General features: G+C 44.6%; 1 protein-coding gene and 1 long non-coding RNA gene across 5 annotated transcripts in view; both read left to right on the forward strand.

Annotated features, from left to right (window-relative positions):
- Positions 1 to 26,287, forward strand: part of LRRC28 (leucine rich repeat containing 28) — a 70,188-nt gene that overhangs the window by 11,520 nt on the left and 32,381 nt on the right. For all 4 annotated transcript variants that reach the window (XM_053271827.1, XM_053271828.1, XM_053271825.1 and 1 more), the window contains exons 4-6: positions 2,806 to 2,843; positions 4,055 to 4,192; positions 25,049 to 25,255. In XM_053271827.1, coding sequence (XP_053127802.1) covers positions 2,806 to 2,843; positions 4,055 to 4,192; positions 25,049 to 25,255 — 383 coding nt within the window. The remainder of the gene's footprint in view (positions 1 to 2,805; positions 2,844 to 4,054; positions 4,193 to 25,048; positions 25,256 to 26,287) is intronic.
- On the forward strand, positions 16,881 to 22,076 carry LOC128334733 (uncharacterized). Its single transcript, XR_008311380.1, has 2 exons — positions 16,881 to 17,113; positions 21,299 to 22,076. It is a non-coding gene; the product is annotated as an uncharacterized LOC128334733 (long non-coding RNA).

A 26,287-nucleotide genomic window follows, 5' to 3' on the forward strand; every position in this document is an offset into this window, starting at 1 on the left:
CCGCCTCAGTCCAGGGTGCATATAATAGAGGGGCATGTTCATTTTAGGGGAAAGTGGAGGGGCATTTTTACAAGTAATACCTGCTTCACAGAGCTGCTCCATCTACTGTGGACTGTAGAATAGAAGTGCAGGCCATTCCTAACCCTGCCAGCGGTTTCCTGCTTCCTCCCAAGGCACGTTCTAGAATTTGTACTCCTTGTCCAGGCAACTCAGGAGCAAAGGAAGCGGGGAGAGAAACAATTCCATGTTCGGTGCATCTAACAAATGGAAACCATAGTTTTCCTCCACTCTTTAAAAAATTATTAGCAGTGCATACAATGTGAGGGGATATTATAATGGAAAGATTACTTTATTTAATATAGGGTTGTCCCAATTCTCCTGAAAGATGTCTGTTTAATTTAAAAACAACAACAAACCCCAATATCTGATGAGGCTACAAAAAACCTTACCCAAGATTTTAAGAACATGGCAATGTAGCAACAGATACAAATATCAACAAGCTTTAGGGCTGGAGCCAGTATTGTGATGTGGGAATATGCCTTGTCTTTCCTAATGTCTGACCAGGTCCTTATCCACTTAATTACTAATTTGCCCTTGACTGACAGATTTTGATATTTCAAGAATGATAGAAGGCTGCTTCTATGGGTTCCTGTTTGGGTGTCATTTCAGAGGCCCGTGCTTTCATTATCCACTCTTTGCATGACAATAATGGAAGTTGTTTTCGATGCCCACTCTGAGTCTTCAGGTGTTAGGATAAATAGGCTGGGAAAATCCTGGGTACGATCTCTTCTAGATGCCTAAAATTGATGCTGCCTTCTAGGAATCCTATTCCTGAAAGAAAGCAGTTCTACCAACAAATAGATGCACTTGATGTTCCAGAGCATTTGCTTATAAATTCTCTGAGAACTGCTGGAAGGTTTGGGTAAATAAAGAGAGGTGTTTGTACTGCACATCCAGGGTGCCACAGCTGGAAGACTCAGAAAGGCCTATGTCAGTCATCTTAATATGCAAGGCAGGTTAGGAGCATAGGCAACTGCTATATACCGAGTCAGAGCATTGGTCCATCTAGTTCAGGTTCATATGAGAGAAGGCAGTCCTTCAGGTCCCAAGATATGTAGGGCATGAAGGTAAGGGCCGTCACTTTGGATTGTGCTCTGCAGTGGCCCAACAGCCATTTAAAGACTACTGATGGCCCTTTGGAGAGTCCAGTTCGCTGCCCTGCAGCTGACTTTTGGACTCACTGAAGATTTCGAGAAGTCTTCAAACAGGACATGAGCCAGCTGGGGTTGAGGGGCAACTGCTCATTGTGATTTTTACATAAGAACAGCCCTGCTGGATCAGGTCCAAGGAGGCCCATCTAGTCCAGCATCCTGTTCCACACAGTGGCCCACCAGATGCCTCTGGGAATCCCACAGGCAGGAGCTGAGGGCATGCACTCTCTCTTGCTGCTGCTCCCCTGTGACTGGTATTTGAAGGCATCGTGCTGGAGGTGGCCTAGAGCCACCAGACTAGTAGCCATCAATAGCCCTGTACTCTATGACTTTGTCTAAGCCCCTTTTAAAGCCAGCCAAGCTGGTGGCCACCACCACATCCTGTGGCAGAGAATTCCATAGATTAATTATGTGCTGTGTGGAAAAGTGCTTCCTTTTGTCAGTCCTCAGTTGACAAAGTCAATGCTACTGGAGATGGAAAAGCGGTGATAGCACTGCCTTACTTGTAGCTTTCAATGTGTTCTCATGCTTTTATTACCCTGACTGCCAGGCCCGTAGCAGTTAAATTTGCAAAGGTGTTTGTTTTAAAAACACAAAAAACGACCATAAAGTTTTATTGGTGCTTTCAGGCATGGAAATGGGCAGGTATGTTCTCCAAAGATTCCTCCATGGAGAGAGTACAGCAATGTAGTCATTATTACCCCTTGCTCTGTGCAAAAATGACTGCAATTTTACCCGAATTGTTTGGGGGTAAGGGGCGATAACACAGAGCGAGCGGTCAGTGCGGCTCTGCGATCACCTGTTCTCTATCTCGGGGTGGAGGAGAGTGGCATTGCCAAGAATCCCAATGAGCAGGTGCCCTCTGAGATGGTACGATGGCCAAAATGTGTGGACCTGGCTCATGGATGGAAAGGCAACCCCACTTATAGTGCATTGTAACAGTCTGGGGGTTAACTGAGTTGAGTACTGAAGAGGCGAGTAGTGACCCAGCCGCGCAAATGCATCCTGCAGTGCTCCCTGTGATGAGACGGCCGTCAAAAGAAGGCCATCAAAAAATGGCCAAGCGTGCTGACCTTGTTCTGTTCTGGAGCGGTGGCAAAGGCGGCCACGTGTACAGCTCCGGCTGTTTCATCTTGGCAGCATGCGATGGCTCTTTGGCATGGCTGGTTTGAGCGATAAGAGCACCTGGCACTTTGTGCCGCTCTGACTGCGTGGGCATTGGGGAAGCAGCTGATGGACATGCTGTACCTCTTCCAGGATGCCATTTCTCATGCCTGAGACCACATATGGCTGCTCTCTTGGTTACGTACAGAGCATCCTGTTAACAAATGTGAAACTGCTGATCTAATCTCTGCTGCGGAAGGGGAGGTTTGATTCAGGAAGGAGTTGGAAGCCCGAGCCTTGTCTGGGGCAGAGTGATCAAAAGCTCATGGCGAAGTCTGTTAGTCAGAGTTTTCCATATGTGCATTGCGTTCTGTTTGCTTTCATGTTATACTCTCAGGGGCTGGCTTACAGAGCCACCTGGCAACGTGTGCACTCAATAGTAACAGGTGGTCTGTTTTGCTCTCTCTTCCTCCTCCCCCCCCCCAACCAGGTATCTCCATTCAAACAACATTGTTGTCGTACCCGAAGGTAAGTGCATTACTGGGTTCAAAACAATTCCAAAAATGATAAATATTCAAGTAGGAATTGTAGATTGAACTCCCATGAGGCACAGTACTATATTGGGCAGCAGCGATACAGGAAGATGCTGAAAGGCATCATCTCAGACTGCGCGGGGGGAGGCAATGGTCAACCCCTCCTGTATTCAACCAAAAACAACCAGGAGTCGAAATCAGCTCGACGGCACACTTTATCTTTGTTTTACAGATTTTCCTTATCTGAAGATGACTCAACTTTCCGATCTGCCTCGCGATTGTGCGTGGCTTCTGACTGGCGCAGGGGTTCTCCAGCGTGGCTCCCCCGATGGTGATGGACTACAATGCCCATCATCCCCAGCCCCTGTTGTGGAGTTGTAGTCCAACAGCATCTAGGGACTGAAGTTGGAGAACCCCCTGCATTAGTGGGTTTGCTTGTTCAAAGTGGCTCCCTGTCAGTAAGGTCACACCCTTGAGTGAGGCAGTTCGAGCAGCCAGCTCTGTTTTGCTTGGCCCTGATGGAAGATTCCACACCTTATTAATCATTTATAAAGTGCATCTGTCTTTCTTTCATATGTCCTCTCAACGGCACTTGGCAGCATCAGTAGCTGTTTCCTTGCCTTGAGCTTAGTATAATATATGAATCAAAATGAGCAACGTGAACCCTGTGAGGTAGGCTGGGGTGTCCCAGTTTCCAAGGGTTCTTCCCTGCCAACTGAGCAAAGAGGCACCTTTTAAAAGTGGGGTTTCTCTTTATTGAGCAGGGGGAGAGCAACTGGCCCTATCCACCCCCACCACAGCATCCCTCCAAGGGCTGTTGCCGGTGTCTGTCTTACGTTTCTTACGTTTCTTTTTTAGATTGTGAGCCCTTTGGGGAAAGGGTGCCATTTTATTTATTTATATCTATGCAAGTTGCTTTGGGAACTTTGGTTGAAAAGCGGCAAATAAATAATTGTATTATTCATATTCCTACTTGGATGGAGTATAGGCAAAAACACGATACCGGAAGACGGATGAGAATTATATCTGACATGGCATGGGTCCATCCAGCTTGCATGTTGTTTATAATCTGCCAAGGCACTCTGTGACTCTTATGGTTTAATCCCTGACAATAGCCTTTAACACGTAGGGATGGGGGATTGTGGAAGCGTGTCTCACTTTTCTGTTAAGGTGTTAACCCTCATTCTTGCGCCCTTTTCTCGGAAGCGATTGGCTCCCTGGTTAAACTGCAGTTTCTGGACTTGAGTGACAACGCCCTTGAGATTGTGTGCCCCGAGATTGGCCGCCTGAGATCCTTGCGCCACCTTCGACTGGCGAATAACCAGCTGAAATACTTGCCAGCAGGTAAGGCGTGGGAAGCTCTGCGGCAGAAGGAACTGATGTGTGATCATTTGAGTTGTGTATCTGCTGAATGCATTTCAGTGCTGTCTGAAGGCAAATGGTTATGAATGTATGTTGGAGAACCTTGGTCAAGGGCTGGCAGTCATTGTTCTTAAGCTTAATTGCTTAAATTATAGGCAATGGTTTCATTCACTGCTTTCTAGGCGACAAGGTGAATATGAGCTTAAAAAAATAAATGTTGAAAATGCAGTGTGCTTCCTGAAGTGGCAAAATGTACATCCTGATGATAATGCTTGAACGCGCCACACCTTTATTCTGTTCTGCACCAAGCCTCTAATGTGCTTGTATCCCATTATCTGTTACGTAGGGTGGCAAATTAACTACATCTTTAAGACAATACTTCTAGAGAGAATAATATGCTCGCCACACACCAGGGCTGCCTTGGCTGGAATTTAATTAAGGGAAGGTTAAAAATTTTAAGTCAATTGGGGAGTTGCAAAATGAGCCGATTCCACATTCTGTGTAAAGATGCAGCAGCTTTAGATCAAATCCAGAAACAGAACTGATGGTTTCTATTAATCTTTTTCTATAACAGAAAGCAAAATGTGATACTGAAAAATTTAAAATGTATAGAAAATAGGCAGATTCCATAAATCTGGAAACACTTTGTGACTAACGCTGGCAAAAATGGCCATTGAGGCTTCAGAAATAGCTAATTCAAAAGAGAAAGCGTCTGGATATCCTTGAATTCCTTAAAATAACCCTCTGCTCCCGCATTATGAAAGTGAGGGTTGTTCAAAGAAAATCTCACTCCCCCCCCCCCGCAGAACCTTAACACATGACTCTAACACATTTTTTTTAAAAGAAGACTTCAAAAAGGATAGCTTGCATTACAGAATGACTGACTGCAGAATTTTGCTTAGGAAATGGCCTCTACCATACAAGGAAACTGCATTTATTTCCCCCTCCATTTATATGAAATATGGGGCATTAAACTTCCTCCTCATGTGTGTTCAAAGCCTTAGGTATGTGAAGGTTCCTTATGGCTAAAAATACCACTAGTTGAGAGGGTCTAGCAAAAGGTCCCACGTGTACTGAAATGATGGAGTCAGCTTGTCTAAGGGGCAATTATTTTTCCCCAGATGCTGTCAGTCCTGCATTTCACACAGATATATTAATCTTCCCCAGCCTATGACGATCTCCCATTTCAGCTAGGAAATTGACTCTGCCGATCTGTTTCGCAGGGTGTTTTCTTGTGTGTAGCACTTTCTGTCATTACGTTGCAAACACATTTCAGACCAGTTTCCTTTCATGGTTGCAAAAGCTGTGAGCGTTTGGCTCATAATCCCTCTTAAGGAGCTTCACTTTTTTTATCAAGATGGCCAGTAGGACGGTCGCTTTTGTGACAGCTCCTCTAAGTAGCTTGAGACGTCCTATTCATTCCATTTCAGCAGAGGCCCTGCCGTGGGCTTAGAGTATGGTATTCCCACAGCATTAATAAGATGAAGCTGATCATTGCAGGGGTAACGCCATTTCTTTGGGCAAGAATGCTGACTGGAGTGAAATGATTGCTGCTTTAGGACTCGGATGGGATCTGTGTTTAATCTAGGCCCCCCTCCTTGGCAAGTTGCTGTGTCCAGCACAGAGATGCTTTTAACTTGGTGCTTTTGCCAGTGGTATTCCTTGTCTTGACTCTGCAAACCCCTGTTGGATCACTGCTGTATTATATCACTGTCATTAATTATCTCTGGAGGCCCGCTCCTTCAGGGCTAGTGAGATTACTGCTTGGGAGCATGGGAAAGAGGTTAGCGAGGTCGATATGGGTAGTCCTCAGATGCAAGAATATTTGCAGTGTGTACAGTTAGCACACGAGCCCGCTAGGGTGGTCAGTACCGTGGGGGGACAAATTGTGATTGTTGACACCCCTGAAGATGGAGAATAGATGACAACGTTACAATACTTTCAGCTTTCAACGGGTTACTTGAGAAGCCTGTGGCGGCCAAATTTGTAATGGTGTCTTAAAAACTTTTTAAAAATTAAAAGATGCACATACATACATTCATACATACATACACACACTGATATTGTCAGAGGAGTTCATTGTTACCTTAACCCTGATGCTTTTCTTCTGTACAAAAATGATTGCAATTTTATCATAATCATTGGGGGTAGAGATAAAGAAGGGGTGTGATGACACCGAGAAAGCTGTAAGTGCAGCAATGCAATCGCCTGTTTTCCATCTCTTAAGGAAGTAGCTGTTGCCAGAAATCACTATCTGGAAATCACTATCTGGACCCACCACTTTATAAGGGGAGGAGAGCTGGTCTTGTACTAGCAAGCATGCATTGTCCCCTTTGCTAAGCAGGGTCTGCCCTGGTTTGCCTTTGGATGGGATGCTATATGTGAGCACTTTAAGGTATTCCCCTTAGGGGTTGGGGTTGCTTGGGATGAGCGCTTTAATGCAGAAGGTTCCAAGTTCCCTCCCTGACATCTCCAGGGAGGACAGAGAGAGACTCCTGCCCTGTGTTCCCTCTAAGGCGTGCACGTGCGCTCACCTGGTTTTTTGATGTCCACTCAGTTAAGTTTAGATCCCACTCAGGTTTAATCAGGAAGGTCCCACTCTGAATGCACCTGCGTGCACACTGCCATGATACTGCCGCCCAGAACAAAACTCATTTCGCACACAGATGAAAAAAATTAGAACACTGCCGTCCTGCCTGCAGCCATGGAGAAACCACTGCCAGTCTGTGTAGACAATGCTGAGCTAGATGGACCAATGGTATTTGGCATCTTCCTATATCCCTATGCCTTTTTGCCCAGCTGGCACAGGTCCTTAGAACAACCCTGTAATGTAGATCGGTGTTGTTATATGGACACTGAGAGCATAGTGAGTGGTTTGCAGTAGACAACCTAGTGAGCGCACGGCAGAGACGAAATGCAAATGAGGGGCTTTCTGACTGGGAGCTCTTTGCCTAGACCTGGTGTAGGGGCTGCCACCCCAGCTGTTGTTGAACTACAACTCCCATTACCCCCAGCCTCAATTTATGGTGGGTCGGGGTGATGGGGGTTGTAGTTCAGCAACAGCTGGAGTGCCAAGGTTGCTTTCCCCTACTCTAAACTACACCATACTGTATTTTAGTAAACGCTAATATTTATGGGCATTGATGCTTGCTGAGTGCTGATCACTCCATGATCTTAGAAAAGTTTCTTTCCGTTTATCTTCGCCACTGGCTTTCTGAGCTGTACCATGTTGGGAAGCATCAGCTATTGGTTAACTGCTGTTTTTGATTATTACTCTGCAGTTATACTCTCATCAAATGCCATTGGCATGCAGATGTTTTAATTAAAAGACTATTAAGGAGATTGACGGTGTCTTTGTGTAGCAAACACCTATTGCATTTTGGCATGCTTGCACGTTAAATCTTCCCTTTTGATAAATACAGAGATGTTATCAGTCAATGATTAGATCAAGGAACTTGGTGTTGGGAGTAATGGGTTCGTTCCAGTTCCTGCTGTTCAGTGAGCATGGCCCCTTTTTACCCATCTTTCAAACATCACGTGGACTTTATATATCCCAGAAACCAAATCTTTAAACATCCCAAACCATTGACAGTTCAGTAATTGGAAGGGAAATAAACTTGGCCCACACTGAAATGTGCCAATGAAACATTTCTGTTTTCTTGGGGTGAGGTTAGATTCTCTAACATTCAGCAACTTTCAAGAAGGCTGTGGGCAGTGATGGTTGTTGACTACAGTTCCCATAATCCCCAGCCAAAGGCCATTGCAGCCAGAAATGATGGAAGTCGTAGTCAACAACACGTGGGAATCCCTGTTACAGGGCACACATAGCCCAGTCACCTGCTGACCTTGGACCCTAAGATAAGAGCAAGTGTTTGTCGTCAACTGGTCTGTTGTGTGGTCTTTAATGTTAAAGAGTTACATAACTGATTATGGGATGTCTCCTATTATAGAGTTCACAATCCATGTTCTGTTATCAGCACAGTAAGCTCCAAACAACCTTAGCTCCTGCCCACACTGCCCAACCAGTGAACCAGTTTCTGTAAAGTTACGGAATGTTAATAAACATCCTAATTACTCAGGGTAAACGTATGGGCGGTAAAACGGCATACTGCTTTTGGAAAGCCAGTGAACATCCTTCCCAGAGAAATCTCCCACTGATTAGCGCTGACCAGCCAAATATTCCAGCTTCAGGATTTTTATGAGCCTTAGGATTGCTTATCCTAGTACCTTACCTGCTTTTTAACCAAATTACATGCAATGGCATGCAGTTTGTACACATTTAAAAAGTTTTGTATTTGAATCAGTTTCTTCTTCTTTTTAGCAATCATAAATAGTGTGTTGGGTCTTTCCTTGTACACATTCTATTAACTTGATTGACATGATGATTATTTCATTACAGCCCATGTTTTAATCTGTCTAAAACCTAAAAATATATGAACGAGGAGACATCTTTAATCATAATTCTACACTGATGTGTGTGACGTTCCATTGTTGGAGAGAATGGCTCCTGTCAAGTATTTAAGTGTTACAAATCCAGGGAGGGGGGAGAAGCTTAATCTCGAGTTCCTTATCTAAGTATTTATCTTGGAACCATGTTCTGGCAACAAGGTGTTATAAAATAAAATCGGTGTAAAACAAGCACAATAAAGTTATAGTTAATTTTTTAATGTCTGTGACAAGATTTGAAGGTTCTTTGTGTGTGTTTTTTTTTTTAAACCATTCATGTTGCTTATAAAACATGCAAGTTGTATCATCTTGCTATAAGATTTAATTAAAAGCAGGGTTAGGTTTACTCAGCAAGCATTAACAGTTAATTATAGATTTACCAAATGAAAAAGCTTCATGTTTTGCCAATTTTCGAGGTAAAGTGAATTAATTAAAGCAGAGTTGGCAGTGACTTGTGCTCCCAACCCATTTCGTGGTAAAGTTGCTTTTCAGAATATCCATTTGTATTGCTGTTTTAAGAAAACCACTTGGAAAATGGTTTTGAAATGATATACTCCAGATTTCAGCAAAACTGCTTGTATTCAGTAAAGAGCAGAATGCAAAGCTGCTGGACATATTCAAAACTGTATGTACCAGAACGGAAAATGACTCTGAATTTAAGTCTGCCCCCTTAAAAATACAAGTTAAATACCGGTTATATTTGTATTTGCTGGAAAGAAAGAGGCCTCCGTATTTAAGATGACCCCCTCCCCAATTTATAGCACTGAAGAACTGGAATAAACATGGAAAATGCCTTTAGCAACACTGAGCCACTGGGTGAAGCGGTATTAAATGTGACTAACGAACGAACTAACTAACTAAATAAAATAAGCAGCTCTAATTCACTACAGAAGGGGTCCTCAAGCTTGGTTCCCCAGATGTTGGGCAAAGAGGCACCTTTTACCGTGGTGATTCTCTTTATTGAGCAGGGGGAGAGTAACTGGCCTGATCCACCCCCAGCACAGGACCTCCAGTGACTGTTGCTGGTGTCGATCTCATGTTTCTTTTTAGATCGTGAGCCCTTTGGGGACAGGCAACCATCTTATTTGTTTGTTATTTCTCTGTGTAAACCACCCTGAGGCATTTTGGAAGGGCGGCATAGAAATCAAATAAGTAAATACATAATAATAAATAAATAATAATACTATCCACACGATCCCATCAACATCTGGGGACCCAAGCTTCAGAATCACTTTTCCTACAGCTGGTCGAAATGACCCTGAGCTGTCCATAGCCATGCTCTCAAATTCTGGAATGGAAAGTCGGGTCTTGTGCTGGCAAGCATGAATTGTCCACTTTGCCAAGCAGGGTTCACCTAGGTTTGCATTTGGATGGGAGACTACATGTGCACATTGTCTGCTGTACGATAGTCCCCTTAGGGGATGGGGTAGTCTCTCAGTGGTAGAGCATCTGTTTTGAACGCAGAGGGTCCCAGGTTCAGCCCCCGGTATCTCAAGGTAGGGCAAATAAAGCAAATCGACTTGTCAAAAGTGTTGGATGTCAGCCTTTAGTTTTAAGAAGAGAAATGTGTAGAACCATTCCTCTACATGTTATGGCCCTGCCTAAGCCTCTGGAGAGTTCAGGGTTCCAGACACTCTCAAAGAACTCCAGAAGGTCACTGAGGCAAGACGTGCCCTTGCAGAAGCCAAGCTGGTTCTTCTTCAGCAAGGCCTGTTCTTCTATGTGTTTAACAATTTTGTCCTTCAGTTTTTCCATCAATTTGCCTGGCACAGAAGTTAAGCTAACCAGCTTGTAATTTCCCAGACACCCCTCCCCCCCGTCCCATCTTGCCCTCCATACATAGACCCACCTGAGGCCTATCTGCACAGCCCCATTTTTTCCGCCACCAGAAGTACCTGAGATTGTGTTACAAGCACCAACGTTTCCAGTACAGGGCCCTACCACTCGGGCTGTCAGCATCTCCCAGGTTCTTTCCCATGGTCTTGAAGGCTCTGGCAGTACACGGGAGACTCCGGGGCCTCCATAACAATGTGCATCCAGAGGATATCCTAACCCACTCCCCCTTAGCATCGGGCGGTGAAGGATGTCCACCTACTCTGTCTTTGCAGCTTCTTCCGCAACAATCTCGGGCTTGGCTCAGTACCATCCGAGTGACCTTTCTCCCCTGCCTCAAACAGGAGGGAGAGGATCCACCTCCTACCACCTGATGTTGCTCTCCTAGGTTCCATGTTGACCTGTACTGAATGCACATCTTGGTCCTCATTGTGTGCCTCTGTATGTACACTACTGTACATACTACTGTATTGCTGCAACAGTTCTGATGGTCCTGTTCCCAATGCCTGCTGGGAGAGAGGCGGGACTTCCTGTTAGCTGATCCTTCTACCTGAGTCTAACCTGTCTACCAGGAGCAAGTAGAGGATGATAACCATTGTTATTGGTGACATAGGAACATAGGAAGCTGCCTTACACCGAGTCAGACCATTGTTCTGTCTAGCTCAGCGCTGTCTACACAGACTGACAGCAACTTCTCCAAGGTTGCAGGCAGGAGTCTCTCTCAGCCCTCTCTGGAGAGGCCAGAGAGGGAACTTGGAACCTGTATTAGTTCTTCCCAGAGTGGCCCCATCCCCTAAGGGGAATATCTTACAGTGCTCACATGTCGTCTCCCATTCAAATGCAAGCCAGGGCAGACCCTGCTTAGCAAAGGCAGCAATGGATGCTTGCTAGTCGCACAAGACCAGCTCTCCTCCCTTGACCTCCATACACTGTGTGGAAAGAACCGTTCTTGGTATGTCCGTTTCTTTCTTTCTTAGCATTTTTGCAAGGACTTGGTTATACAGTTGGCCTAAATGAGTACCTGAAGCTTAATTTAAGAACAGCATTGTGAGTTGACCTGAGAATTGGAAGACTTGGTTTCTAAATATAGAATCCTGTGGTTAAGTATCACATTGGTGCATCCCTCCTCCTGCCATTAAACATATAAACCATGGCACAGCTTTTTTTTTCTTTTCTTCAGTCACTAGGAGCATTTATAAAATAACCTAGGATTGATAATTGATTACCACAGAGCCTGTTTGGCATAGCCATTTGCTTTGCTAATTGAGGGGCACTAATGTTTTGACGCTGAGAAGTTGTGTTCTCTTTCCTTCTCACTCCCCCCCCCCGCCCAGCAGACCTTTCCCCTCTGACTGCCAAGAAATACAGCATATATGTTTAGTATTCATGCAGATGAATTTCCTTCTGAAACGCTTCCCAGTATTCCCCCCCCACCCCGTTGAAAAATTCCTCAATGCCCTACTTATTATTTCTAAAGAGAGCTAAGTGTTAGGTATTGCAGCAATGTTGTCGTGAAGGAGTGGTACTTAGAATCCTTTTCCTTTTGCCTTGGCTGCACTAATAAATTTTCCATTGCTTTTTAAAGAGTATAGCAGAACAGCTTTTATATTCTAGTTCTGGCATTAAACAATGCCGTACTCTCTAATTCAAGGATGTGGTTTTCAATAGTGTGATGTAGATTGTCCCTTGGCAGAAGGGGAAAAAACTTAGGTTCCAGCCTTTAATTTTGTTAGTTGGAGTAGATCACTGGATTTCAATGCAGCTGCAGCATCCATGAAGATTATAGATCTTTGAAGGAATCTGGCTTAAAAAGCAAGATGTAAACCCACAATGCTGCCCTTTTCTCTTTCACCGTCGGCACGGACACAGTCAGTTCTGCTTTCCTAATTTAGTAACAGGCAAAAAATATGCACGACGGGACAGGTTTGGTATGTCAGGCACACTTCCAGGAGTTTGGTGTGTTTGAGCAAATGGCCTTGGGGGCGGGGGGGATTTGGAGAAAACATTAGGTGACATGAGCAGCTACCTTCGGCTAGCCCTTTGCCCTCTAAATTGGGCAGGGTGTTCTAAACGTGAATGCTTGCTTTCAAAGAACGCCGTCTGACAAATGGCACGTTAACTTTTTAAAAACAAGTCAGTACAGCTGGGAAAAGGATATTGCTCTCTTTTCTTGAATTACTGCAAAAAAAGAGGTGAGGCAGGGAATGGTTGTTTTTCTTGCTGAGATAGAAATGTGTATGGTTTGTGATTTCCTCATTGGAATATTAAACCTTTTGGAGGTATGAAAAACATAGGCTAGCCACCTTCCAAACAACATAGAATTGCCCCCCAAGAACAACTTTTTTCAGTGACGTAAGAAAATTCTAAAGCTGCTTACATGTGATACAAGAAGCTGGGTTTTTGCTAGTGTCCAGTTTTCGTTGTTCATAAAGATATTGCAGACAAAGGCAGTGATACGACTACAAATATTTATATACCACTTTTCAATAGAAATTCTCAAAGCAGTTTACATAGAGGCATACATAATAAAATGGTTCCCTGCCCCAAAGGGTACCAATAATCCTAGAAAAGTTGTCATTGAGAGCCCTTGATGCTCTGACACCTGTTTCGGTTTCTCGTATGTCTCAGCTGACCTGCACATTCTCCAGGATCCACAGTTCTTTACCATTTTCACAAAGTCTGTCTACTTATAAAGGAAAGGGAAGGTTGTGCCGTTGAGTCAGTGTCAACTCCTGGCGACCCCAGAGCCATGTGGTTTTCTTGGTAGAATACAGGAAGGGTTTCCCATCGCCTTCTTATAAGGCTGACTGAATTCAGAGGGAGTTGCTCTTTGGACGGCAGTCTTGGTATGGTCTGTTCTAATTCAGCTGACAGTTATGCTCGTTGAGTGGTAGCAATCTGGACCTTCATTTGATTTCATTGCAATGGGAGGTGTTGGGTTGGTTTGTTTTTTAGATTTAGAGAGAAATGCGTAGCATAGAAGCAGGTTAGTTTCCAAATGGTTGCACGTGAAACTTAATAATAAACAGCAGTGGTCAAGCATCATTTGCCAATGCATATGCACGTGCGCCTTTGCCAACTGCTGCTGCAGAGTGATATAAAAAGAACAAATGTGCAGAAAATGTCTGTTTCAGTGCAAAATCGCTGCAGTGGCACCTAGTCTAGGGTGCACTGGCACTGCTGTAGCAACTTAGCAAGTGCCACAGTCCTGTCCTGCTCTCCTGCCTTCCAGGTGTGATCCCACTATTATAGGAACATAAGAAGCTGCCGTATACTGAGTCAGACCATAGGTCCATCTAGCTCAGTATGGTCTACCCAGACTGGCAGTGGCTTCTCCAAGGTTGCAGGCAGGAGTCTCTCTCAGCCCTGTCTTGGAGATGCCACCAAGGAAGGGAACTTGGGACCTAGATGCTCTTCCCAGAGCGGCTCCATCCCCTGAGGGGAATATCTTGCAGTGCTCACACATCAAGTCTCCCATTCATATGCAACCAGGGTGGACCCTGCTTAGCAAAGGAGACAAGTCCCCTTAAAAAAAATTGAATAAATAATAGGAAGTCATGCTTGCTACCACAAGCCCAGCTCTCCTCTTTTATAAAAGCGTCCTATCAAATGTCTGCACTGGCATGGCTGGTGCAATCTGAAATGTCGATTTGCGTCAAGCGAGTGGCTCCTGCCAGTTCAGGAATGCCAACCTATGGCTCCTGTAGCATTCAGCTTGGAATGTGGCAGCGTAATGCTGCTAGTGCCATTAGGCTCCTAGTGGAACTCTGCCTCTTAGAGCTGATTTTAAATGCTTCTATCCAGGGCTTCCTCCAGCTGTTGTTGGACTGTGACTCCCATCATCCCCAGTGGCAGTGGCCAGTAGTCAGGGATGATGGGAGTTGTAGTACCCACATCCACAGGAAGGCTGAAGTTGAGCAGCCCCATATTAACAGAAGCAAGATCTAGAACAAGTAGCATGGTTTAGAGCTGTGTTGTAAAATTACAGGTCATTCTTCTTTGGGATTTCCAGTTCATCTGGAACATAGGAAGCTGCCTTATACTGAGTCAGACCATTGGGCCATCTAGCTCAGTATTGTCTACACAGACCGGCAGCAGCTTCTCCAAGGTTGCAGGCAGGATTCTTTCTCAGCCCTATCTTGGAGTTGACAGGGAGGGAACTTGGAACCTTTTCTATGTAGATGCTCTTCCCAGAGCAGCTCCATCCCCTAAAGGGAATTATCTTACAGTGCTCACACATCATGTCTCCCATTCAAATACAAACCAGGGTGGACCCTGCTTCGCAAAGGGGACAGTGCATGCTTGCTACCACAAGACCAGCTCTCCTCCAGCTGCTTTTGGGGTGAAACGCTAACCAATTGGGCTAGACGGTAAACTTCAACAGTTGGATGGAACCTAGAAAACCATAAACGAGAAGTACAAACAAATCTTCTGAGCCTGATTCTCCGAAACAGAATACCTGCTGTCATAATTCTGAGCTGGCCTGTGGCTGCAAAGGTGTGTGCTTGGCTGGCTCAGTACTGCTTGTGGTTGGCCTCTTTCCACAGTGCTGTGTTACTTCCTGCTTTTGAGGAGCTTCTGAGAACGCCTTTTGTATAATGTGTCATATGTCTTTGTGTGCAATAAAATGTTCATAATGCCGCTGTATACTAGCTTAAGAACTAGTAATGCTTTTTTGTAGTTAAAATTTCAGGAAGGGCTTAATGTGTCTTTTTTCCTAATGTTTATAGAAAGTACACCTTTTTATACTGATAATATATCAGTTTCTGTTGGCCTAAATGGAACTGAACCATCCATCTTTGGCATGTGTGGTAGAAACTGCATTGGAAAAAACCAGTCAAATTCAGCTTTCTTTTTAGCAAAGAAATTGCATCCCAGTATATATGTTGCACTTTGGTTTCAATGATATGTAAGACTATTTCATATAATTTTGGAACATTTACACAATCTGGTGTGAAGGTGAGGGGCATTTTAACATTTTTGTATTTCAAAATACCAGAAACTTCAAGTCTCCTATATTTTGGACATCTAGACTAACCCCAGTCAATCCTATACATGTGTTTATAGTCAGTCTGCCAGATTTAGTAATATGTGTAACATTGGCATTTAAGGCCTCTGACAACGAAGCTCTTATTTGAAGATCGGGTATAGGTAGCAGTTGATGCCACAAATCTCTTCTCCCCATTTTGGGGAAGAGAACCATTTGCTCTGCTCCCTGTATCTTTCAGTTCACCCCAGTCAGCGGCTGCCAAATTGGAAATTGAGGATACTTTCATTGCCATTGCCAATGCCAGAAGATAGTGAGGATCATTTCTTTTCTTTTCAACTTGGGAAGTAGGAACAAGTCTTATCTTGATTAAGTAGCTGCGAGATCATCTAAGCAGCGGTAAACATAATAAACTGTTTTATGTTTTTTTTAAAAAAAGAACACTGAGTGTTCCTGTCTCATGTTGTAAAGTTAAATGGTTTAACCCCCTCTTTGGACTTCAACTTTACTCCTCTTTGTGGTGGAGGATTTGAGTCTCCTGACCTTTGATGTTTCCAATGGCATATTCAGCCAGAGGCCAGAAGACCAGAGGGGGAAATGACAGTCGTAGTATTTGACTTTAAAGAATGTTTAGTAGTCATGGCTGCTTTGATCATTTTTGATAAAATTGAGATAAAGAGCTCTGGGCAGCAGAATCAAAACAATGCACTGTATCACTTCTGTTCTTTTTACTACATCTAAGCACTTCTACACAATCCTTTCAAAACGAATGTTAGAATTGATTAGGAACGGCCTGCATGCCTAAAAAAAATAATTAAGTGGGGTGATTCTGCATAGTGATGGTAATATTTTAAAATGTCCCCTTTTTACAGTTCCATGCAGATATATATGCATAGATAATTGCATTTCTATCAGCCATTTAAACATTTCGTGTGTGTGTATGTGTATGTGTATGTGTGTATTCATACACCCATTCGCACTTGGAGAAATTGACTTCTGCATTGCTTGTTGACATTTTATGTTTCAGTACATAGCTGTGCACCCTTCTGAGCTGGTCCTTTGCTGACAGGTGCTGTGCATTTCAGCGAAAGAAGCAGGTGAAGACACCCTCTCCAGTCCTGCTGCTAGTTTCTCCCGTTCCCTCTGCTAGGGCCGTGTAATGTTGCCTGGTGAGAGAACTGGAGAAGGAGGCAGATGTAATCTGAATCCAGAGCAGAAGCCTCTGCTGGCATAGTAGCACTCCTGCAGTCATCCATGGCCCTCAGCCAGCCTCTCTGAATGTGGTAGACCTCCTTGGGCAGCTTTCAGTGAAAGTTGTGGAAGCCGCTGCTGAAAGCCCAGAGCATGTGCAGAGATCCTTTCAAACCTGAGAAACCTGAGTCGACACCGACTTGACGGCACTTAATCAATCAATCAAGGGAGAGAGCATGGCAAAGCTCTTCTGGGAGGGTATTCCAAAGTCGAGGGGCCACAATCGAGAAGGCTCTGTTGCTTGTCTCACCAACCAAATCTCAGCCAGTGATGGGATTCAGACAGGTCTGGAGATGAACGAAGGGCCCTGGAAGATTCGTAGAGGCGAATGCAGTCCAGCAGATACCCCGGCCCCAAGCCATGTAGGTCCTTAAATGTTATATAAGGTCAGCACATTGAATATTTCAATTAAGCAATCATGTTTTTCTGAATAGCATTTTCTTTAGCTTCCATGGTACTCCTAGATCTGTGGCCTTGCAGAACTCTCTTTAACTGCTCCCAATATTCTTGTGTAACAGTAACGGTTGGATTATGTTTGCCTAGTTTAAGGAGTTCAGATATGCCTCGTATTGATAGCTGTGCATCTTGCCCAACTTTTCTCTGGATTTGAGAGTTTTGTAAAGCGAGATATGAGACCAGCTAGTTGGACATTAAAAATCCACTGTGGAGTCAAGCCCTTCAGACACATGTGCACAGCATCTTGTGTGTTGTGTGCTGCCTCAGGAACCTCTCTCAGTTAGGAGTGACTTAAGATGTGTTTATAAAGGGCAGGAATGCAAGCCAAGTTTCCAGCTCAACTAAATTTGGAGTAGTATGTGTGGTTGGTAACCAGAGGTGCTGCGTGGCTGTGTCAAATTTTACCCAAATGTAAGAACGAGCGGTGTCACTTGGACTTAGAAGTGTGAACACTGAACTTTCTTAATCTGCATTGGTTTTGACAAATCTACGCTCACAAGCATTTGGTCCTATTATTTGGTCCAAACTGCAAGTGGCTCATCTCTTCCTGGCAGAAGTCTGTAAGACCCCTCGGCTAATCTGCGCCCAGAGGTGCAAGTTTGAAAGCTCTTGACGGCCATTTATTTGGAAGTTGCCTGTGCATCTCAGAATTTGGAATTGAAGATATCTCCGTTGCCTCAGGCAGTCCGATGCCAGGCCTGCATCTTGCAAGTGAGCCAGCATCTCATGATAACCAAGGAGGCTGGGTTTGGCCATCTCATGTAGACGGCCATTTATTTATTTATTTATTTATTTATCCCACTCTTCCTCCAAGGAGCCCAGAGCGGTTTACTACATACTTAAGTTTCTCCTCACAACAACCCTGCGAAGTAGGTTAGGCTGAGAGAGAAGTGACTGGCCCAGAGTCACCCAGCAAGTCTCATGGCTGAAGGGGGATTTGAACTCGGGTCTTCCCGGTCCTAGTCCAGCACTCTAACCACTACACCACGCTGGCTAGCCTAGGGCTCGGCAGTTGATTTGCTTGCAGAAGTAAAACAGACCTGCTGTAGAGGACAACAGAAAAGGTGGAGAGGAGAGCTGGTCTTGTAGCAAAGATGCAGTGCCCCCTTTGCTAAGCAGGGTCCACCTTGGTTTGCATTTGGATGGGGGGACTACATGTGAGCACTGTAAGATATTTCATTCATATAAGCAGGTATACCAGATGATATTCCCCTTAAGGGACAGGGCTATAGCTCAGTGGAAGAGCATCTGCATGCAGAAGGTTCCAGGTTTACTCCTTGGCTCCATATCCAGATACGACTGGGAGAGACTCCTGCCAGAAACCTTGGAGAGCTGCTGCCAGTCTGTGCAGACCGTGCTGAGCCAGATGGACTTATGGTGTGACTTGGTTTAAGGCAGCTTCCTGTGTTCCTATAGGATGTCCAAAGTAGTTGCAAGAGATCGGGTGTCTCATCCTGCCATACAGAGGGCTCCTCAGCTCATTTTCTTTAGGAAGGTGAGCCCAGGAAACCTGCTGCTGCTCACTCCATTCGTTCTTAGGAAACTGATTCAGTTGTAAATGCTTTTGTCTGCAGCTGATGCATGAAGCCAGCTGGGTTTCTTAACTTTTCCCCTTTCAAGCATATGATGTTATCATTAGCTGTATCAATGGGTTGTTGGCTTTTATGACTGGATTAGGTAAATACGATTTACCAGTGGCTGTAATTGTGCTGTTACCTTGAGTACTGTCATGTTCAAGCATGAATGCTTGTTACTCTGCATCGTGTAATGAAAAACTTTCCTTCCCCTGACACTCCCTAGTGTGGGCCATATTGGAAAATGACTTTGCTTTTCAGTTTAATGTTGTTGCTACCGTCAAGGTGTGAATAAGACAGCATATTCTTCTGCTAGAAGGAAGCAAAGTGAGTGATGGTGTGCAGATTAGCATAGCAGTCATTGCTTTTTTGCTAGGCTAAATTTGCCAAATGTAGATTATTATATGTAAGCCAGGCTTGAAAAATCTTGAATACACAGCAGATCTAAATTGCCTTTTCCAACTGTTTAATTGTGTCTTGTGGATTGTGACGTGTTCATGCAGTTCAAATGACAGAAGATGGTGTGATGTCCACCAAATGATTGGGGCATAATTGCCACTAAGTCCGGCACTGAGCACTGAAGGTTCCCATTGATTTTAAGATGCCCAGCCTATGACAACTTAATTCTGCCCAAAATTAGGCCGTGGCATTCTTGCTGCTTGTATGTAAAGCCAGAAATTTGATCACGCTCAACTGTAATTCTCGAAAGGAACACAGATTCACCTATATATAATATTAGGAGCATGGGCTTTGAACCACCTCATATGCAGGTTCAAGCACCTAGAGTTTACTTTGGGCTTTTCTTGATTTCCCCCAGAATGTAACCTGGGGAGAGAAGTTTTATTAGAAGAATTATGTTAATTGTTCAGTAAAAGCCTTTTGAGTGTGGTCATGAAAACTGCAATCGTCCCAGAAACAGATAATTCTCTCTTTTTGCTAGAACACAGGAAGCTGCCGTCTACTGAGTCAGACCCTTGGTCCCTCTAGCTCAGTATTGTCTACACAGGCTAGCAGTGGCTTCTCCGAGGTTGTAGGCAGGAGTCTCTCAGCCCTTTTGTAGAGATGCTGCCAGGGAGGGAACTTGGAGCCTTCTGCATGCAAGCAGGCAGGTCCTCTTCCCAGAGCAGCCCCATCCCCTAAGGTGAATATCTTAACAATGCTCACACATGTGGTCTCCCATTCAAATGCAAACCAGGATGGACGCAGCTTAGCAAAGGGGACAGTTCATGCTTGCTCCCACAAGACTTTGCCAAGGAGGGACTCCTGTGCCTCTTCAACATGCAGACCTCTCAGCAGTGTTTGATGCCATTGGCCATGATATCCTTCTGGACCACCTCTTGAGTATGGGGATTGGAGGCACTGCTTTGGAGTGGCTTCACTCATTTCTTGGGGGGAGGGTCCAGAAGGTAGTGCTGGGGAGCTACTGCTCAGTTCCATGGCCATCGGCCTGTGGGGTCCCACAGGGTTCGGTCTTGCCCCCCATGCTGTTCAAAATGTACATGAAACTGCTGGGAGAGGTCATCCGGGGACTTGGACTGAGTTGTCAGCACTGTTTTTGTGTTACTGTTTTATGTAGGTTTTTAAACTTTTAAATAGATAGATTATATTTAATATTTGTACTTTTTGTATTCTAATTGTGCACTTTTTTTGATTAAACTGTAAACCACTTTGGGATTATTTTAATGAGAAGCAGTATAGAAGTCGAACAATCCAATCCATCAATCACTGTTATTGGGGTTGCGGGGAGTAATCGGTTGCTGTGTGTATTTGAGTGCGTTGCACACACTGGCAATGCCTCAGGCTGGGGGCTGCCTGCAAGTCCTGCTTTCAAGAATAATCTTCCCTTCCCTGGTGAGTCGTCTTCTCCCCCGCCCCCCGGTTATATGGATACCTTGTCCTTGCTCCCCCACTAGCATCATTCCTAGAGAACCTTTTTATCTGGAGTCCTAAAGCAGCATAGCTCTGAGGGATCGGTGTGGGTTCATCTGCCCTTCCTTTGCGTCTTGCTGGCCGTAGCTGCTGTTTGTGCAGAATCCTCCCTTGGTGTTCAGTGCCTCCTCCCCAGCGTCCCCACATGCACTTATAGTTCTGTAGACATCGGAGCAGAGGCCATGCCGTCCCACGCCGTGCATTCTTGATGTATGAGCTATGTTCCTTTGCTGGAGCTTATGCACTCGAAATTTGGATTTGCCTACAACGTTAGTGTAGAGTTCCAACTAATTCGCTATGGAGCTGACCAGTCATTGGCTCCATAGAACTATTCTGCAGATTCAGAATTATGCCATTGCTGGGGACAAGTCTAGGATTTCCAGCTAAGCTCTCCCCCCACGCCCCCAGCTCTGCCCAGGTTTCTTCCTTCCATTAGCGGTTTTCTGCTGCTACGTTGGTGTGAATCCATTACGTTTCTTTCATGCTGTCAGTGAAAGGATTCAGTCGTGTTCCAGCCCAACCCAGCTGAGGACAGGATTGCACTGTTCACTGTATTGTGTATTTCTTAATTCTGCATTTTCTATCCCACCTTTCTCTCCCAAACATATTCAGGGCGTCTGCATATGTATCTCTAACATATGGTATTCAAAGGCCGAGAGGAAGAAGAGAGAGATTTGGATGAGTGCCCTGCTGGATGGACAACAAAGATGAGAACTAGATCTCTCTCTCTCTCCCTAAGATTTGAAAAATACCTTGGCCTGCGCTGCCGCTGGCATCGGGCCAGTTTGCCAACTGTAGCTTTGAAGGATTTGGACCTGGGCGGCCTCTCCAAGGCTATTTTTAGTGGCAGAGGAGAGGCTGCATCTGAAAATAGCTGGGCCTCCTTGCTTGCCAGTCAGCGGTTTTGGCATTGTGTAGGAAGCTCTCTTCCTACTGTTGGCTGCGTTCTGCGTACAAACAAGGCCATTCTTGCTGCTCGCTGTGCAGAGTTTCAGCAAACTGCTCTTTGAGAGATCACGGCGTGCAACTGAAAACCCTTTTTTAAATCCCTGGACGTGGATCGCAGATCTCTGTGTGACCTGGGGCAGACGCTTTCTAGTCTGTGCTACACCAGCCAGTGCTACTGCTCTTTAAATCCCCCTTCTATCTTTTCTGTGCATTTTATTATGGGAAAGTGTGTTTAGCAGTTTTAGTTTTTTAGTAGCTTGTTTCCTTTTAGTAGCTTGTCTCGTTTTAAATTGTAATTATTTTAAATGCTAGCCTTTTCACAATAGCTATCATCATATTTGCAATCACCTCTATCAACATGTAACTTTTCTCCAGTATTACCTTCATTTAATGTGTAATTTTATGCTGGTCTCTGACCATAATAAAGCTTGATTCTGATTCCACGGCCAGTGTTGCGGTGCTCGTTTCCTTTTGCTCCCTTCCACTTTCTCGTTTAGACTTTTTTTCCTTTTCCCTTTTCTTTTTCTTCCATCAGACATATCCCTGCTTACTCTTGACCCTGTTCCCTCTTTTCTTCTCTTTTCTGTCACCCTATTTTAGAGAGGTTCCGACAGCAGACCGTGACCTTTCCTCTAGAAAGTCCCTTTATGCTACCATATGGAGCTTCTGCTGAATCAAACCATGTCGCTCAGAATTAGCTCCTCACCGCAGCAGCTCTCCAGGGTATCAGAGAGGGTCTTTCCCAGTCCTGTCTAGAGAGGTCCGGGATTGAACTTGGGACCAGATTTTGCATGCCAAACAGGGGCCTTGCCACTGAATTACAACCCCTCTCCTTAAATATAGCCTGTTGTAGAGAGGGGCTGTAGAGAGGCGAAGGTTGGTTGCTGATCTCACTATTAAAATGGCGTTCTGACATGAAATGGGAACCATCTTCTTCTTTAAACCCCTTAAGGCTTAAATGATCTTCTCTTGCCATTGTACTTGGTATACGGTGTGGTCCCTTGGATCTTCTTGATGCTCTTCTCTCTGTAATGCAGGCCCCACATGAGTCTTTGGCCTTACAAGTTCTCGTATTCCTTATTTATTTATTTATTTATTATGTTTATATCCCGCTCTTGCTTCAAGGAGCTCAGAGTAGCTCAGTACATGCTTATTTCACTCTCACAACAAGCCTGTGAGGTAGATTAGGCTGAGAGATACATGGCTGGCCCAGAGTCACCCAGTGAGTGTCATGGTTGAATGAGGATTTGAACTTGGGTCTTCCCGGTCCTAGTTCAACACTCTAACCACCACCCACCGACCTTCCCACTGGTTTCTTTCAGTTCTCTATTGCAGGCTAGAATCCAGCTGATGTCCACTGTCTTCGGATAACTGGCCACTCCATCCCTTGCTCCTCCTCCTTCCACACCTGCAGGCAGCCCTGCCGTGATGGTCCCCTCATGATACGACTCCATCTTGGATTCTCATTTTTCAGCCTATTTTTCTTTCCCTTCATGTCTCAGTAACTTGAAGGAGCTGCAAATCACACATCCTTTAAAACGAGCCCTCCTTTCTTGTAGGAATCTGGTCTTGAGCTTTTTGTGCTGGAGTTTCACTTCCTCACCTTCCATGGCCACTGAAAGCGATTTTATTGTAATGAAGATGTGGTGATTGAGATTTTATTGCGAGACTTGCGGTAAACTCCTGAGAATTGACAATAACATGTTCATATTGCTTCTGGAGCCTTGGCCCATTTGGGGACACCGTAGCTTCTCCCTGTACCTCATTCTCCACTGTGTCTAATGGAGCTTCAAATTAACATAGCTTTTTGTTTACTTATTAGGGGACAAGCACTGCAAATGAAGTTGGCAAAGCTTTGGGAACAGTGTCTTGATGTCGCTGCAAAGGAATCTCTCTCTTAAGTGAAATAGTAACAAAACCTTCATGGCTGTACTTTGAAAATATCTCTAATAGCTCTACATTTGTTTTAATCTCATGCTGGCTGCTGACTGAAATAAAGAGATTTGATTCTCTAATAGCTTGATTGTTCATTCTCCATAAATAAACGTCCATTGTGAAATCCCTGTGAAATAGTGCAGAAATATGTTTACGGTAGCAGAGGCCAACAGTGTTGTCTCTTAATTTTTTTCATTTGTGTGTGGAAGGAATTTGGTTCTGAGTGGCAGGATCAAGATAGTATGTGTGCACATGCATTCAGAGTGGGGCCTTCCTGGTTCAACCTGAGCGGGATCTAAAATTGAGTGGACATAAAAAAAACTTGAAGAGGGAGCACTGGAGGCCAAGCTTGTGGCCCACTTAAAGCATGCAGCACCCTGACCCTGTATGGTGGCTCTGAGTATCTGTGGTGGCCATCATAAGAGTGAGTGATGGTGCTGAGTAACTAGTGAATTGGGTGCTTGGATGTGTAGAACTCTTTCCCCTCCCTGTTTCAAAAGTTCTGTTTTGGTATATCTGATCTTTAAATAGTGTGGCTACCGTGTTTCCCCGAAAATAAGACAGTGTCTTATATTAATTTTAGCCCCAAAAAATGCACTAGGGCAATTAGCGGTACATCAGAAATTACTGCTAGGTCTTACTTTCGGGGTAGGTCTTACTTTCGGGGAAACAGGGTATATAACTAGTCGAGCCTGGTAACCTCGAGGCTCAACTATTGCAATGCGCTCTACCTGGGGCTGCCTTTGTACGTAGTTCGGAAACTTCCATTAGTTAAAAATGCAGACCATATTATGCTTGTTTTAAAACAGTTGCACTGGCTGCCGATATGTTTCCGGGCAAAAGGCAAAGTGCTGGTTATTACCTTGAAAGCCCTGAACGGCTTGGGTCTGGGTTACCTTAGAGAGCGCCTTCTTCGGTGTATGATCCCCTTCGCTCGTTGAGGTCATCTGGAGAGGTCCATCTCCAGTTACACCCAGTATGTTGGGTGGCAAACTAGAACCGGGCCTTTTCTGTAGCTGCTCCTGGCCTCTGGAATGCACGTCTGGCAGATATCAGCAGTTTAGGCTCGCCGTCGGCGTTTAAGAGAGCCCTAAAGACTTACTGGAGAGTTCAAGATGGTGACTGGTCAAGTAACGTTTTCAGAGAGCTCCCTCACTGAGTTATAGTTTTAGTAAATTTCTCAGGTTTGCTAAAGACTTACTTGTTTGTCCTGGCCTTCCAAAGTTTTAAAATTGTTTTTAAAAGTATTTTCATTGGTTTTAAAGGGTTTTGAATAGTTTTTTAATTGTTGTTTTGAGCACTGTGCTTTAAATGGTGTGTGGTTTTATGTCTCTTTAAACTTGTTGCACACCGCCCAGAGCCTTTGGATGGGGCGGATTATAAATGTAATAAATAATAATGCTAATATAAAGCAGTCATTTTCTCTCTCTCTCTCTCTCTCTCTCTCTCTCTCTCTCTCTCTCTCTCTTTTTGTCGTAGAGGTTGGAGACCTTAGAGATCTGCAGACTCTGGACATTTCAACCAATCATCTGATAACTTTGCCTGAGAGGCTGCACACGTGCCTCTCCCTTCAGTACCTGGCTGCTGACCGGAACCATCTCTGGTACGTCCCTCGTCACCTCTGCCAGCTCCCCAGTCTCAATGAGTTGTCCATGGCTGGAAACCAACTTGCGTTCTTGCCACTCGGTGAGTGATTGTCTACCTGCTTTTTCTTGAAACTTAAAAGTCACAAAGTGGATAATATATGCAATCTTTTAAAACATCAAGGTATGGGCAGAGGCACACTTAGCCATGGACCACGGGGATTTGGTCCGTGGCTTCCTGTCTTCTAGGGGGCCTCCCCAGAGCCCCGCCGCTGCCCCATGCCTGCTGGGCAAGTCAAAAAAAAATTTTAAAACCTGGCAGATAGGGCCATTTTCGGCCCATTGCCTGTGCAGAGAGCCCCTAAATGGGCCCAAAACAGCCCCATCTGTCATTTGGGAGGTAGGCGGGCTCAGAGGAAGAGCTCTTAAAATCCAGACTATCAGTAGTTGCTCCTATGTGATAAATGCTCATTTTGCTGAGATGGCCGAAACTAAATTGTTCGCTCCATTAAGATTATTGTCATTAAATGAAAAAAAAAGTTAAAATGAAGATTTTTTTTTTTTTTTTTGCCTGTAGAAACGGTCACTTCACCCAGTTGCGAGTTGCACTGACGGAGGCGTAAATGTGATGTCCTCAAAGCTTGCTGTCATGGCAACCCCACTTTTAATTTTGGAATGACTGACGAGTGAAGCTTCTAGGGCAGCTTTCTCTGAAGGGACTGAAGTTAGAAAATAACTACAGGTTGTGGCCTTGGGTTTAAGGGATATGCCTACATGAAAAGCTGTCTAGTCTGGTAAATGGCCTCTATGAAAGCCCTCCTTTCTTGCCCTGGTGTCAGAGAGACTGCTTCACAGAGGGCTCTAACCATAGCTTGGTCAAAAAGGTCACAGGTACACACATACGTTGTCTTTTCCATATGTTTGCTGTTCTCGTTTTCATGTGCCACAGACCAGTCATCATTACGTCTCCTGAATGCAATTAAAAAAAAACCAAAAACAACCCACATGCTAAAAGGCAGGGTGGAAAGGCTTTAAAATTAGACGTTGTGGCTTCTGGAAGTGTAATAATATGCTGATTGAGTTGAACAAATGGATTCCTCCATTTAGAAGCTGGCAAAGTTTATATACACACACA

This window comes from Hemicordylus capensis, chromosome 10, assembly GCF_027244095.1.
Source record: "Hemicordylus capensis ecotype Gifberg chromosome 10, rHemCap1.1.pri, whole genome shotgun sequence".
Lineage (NCBI taxonomy): Eukaryota > Metazoa > Chordata > Lepidosauria > Squamata > Cordylidae > Hemicordylus > Hemicordylus capensis.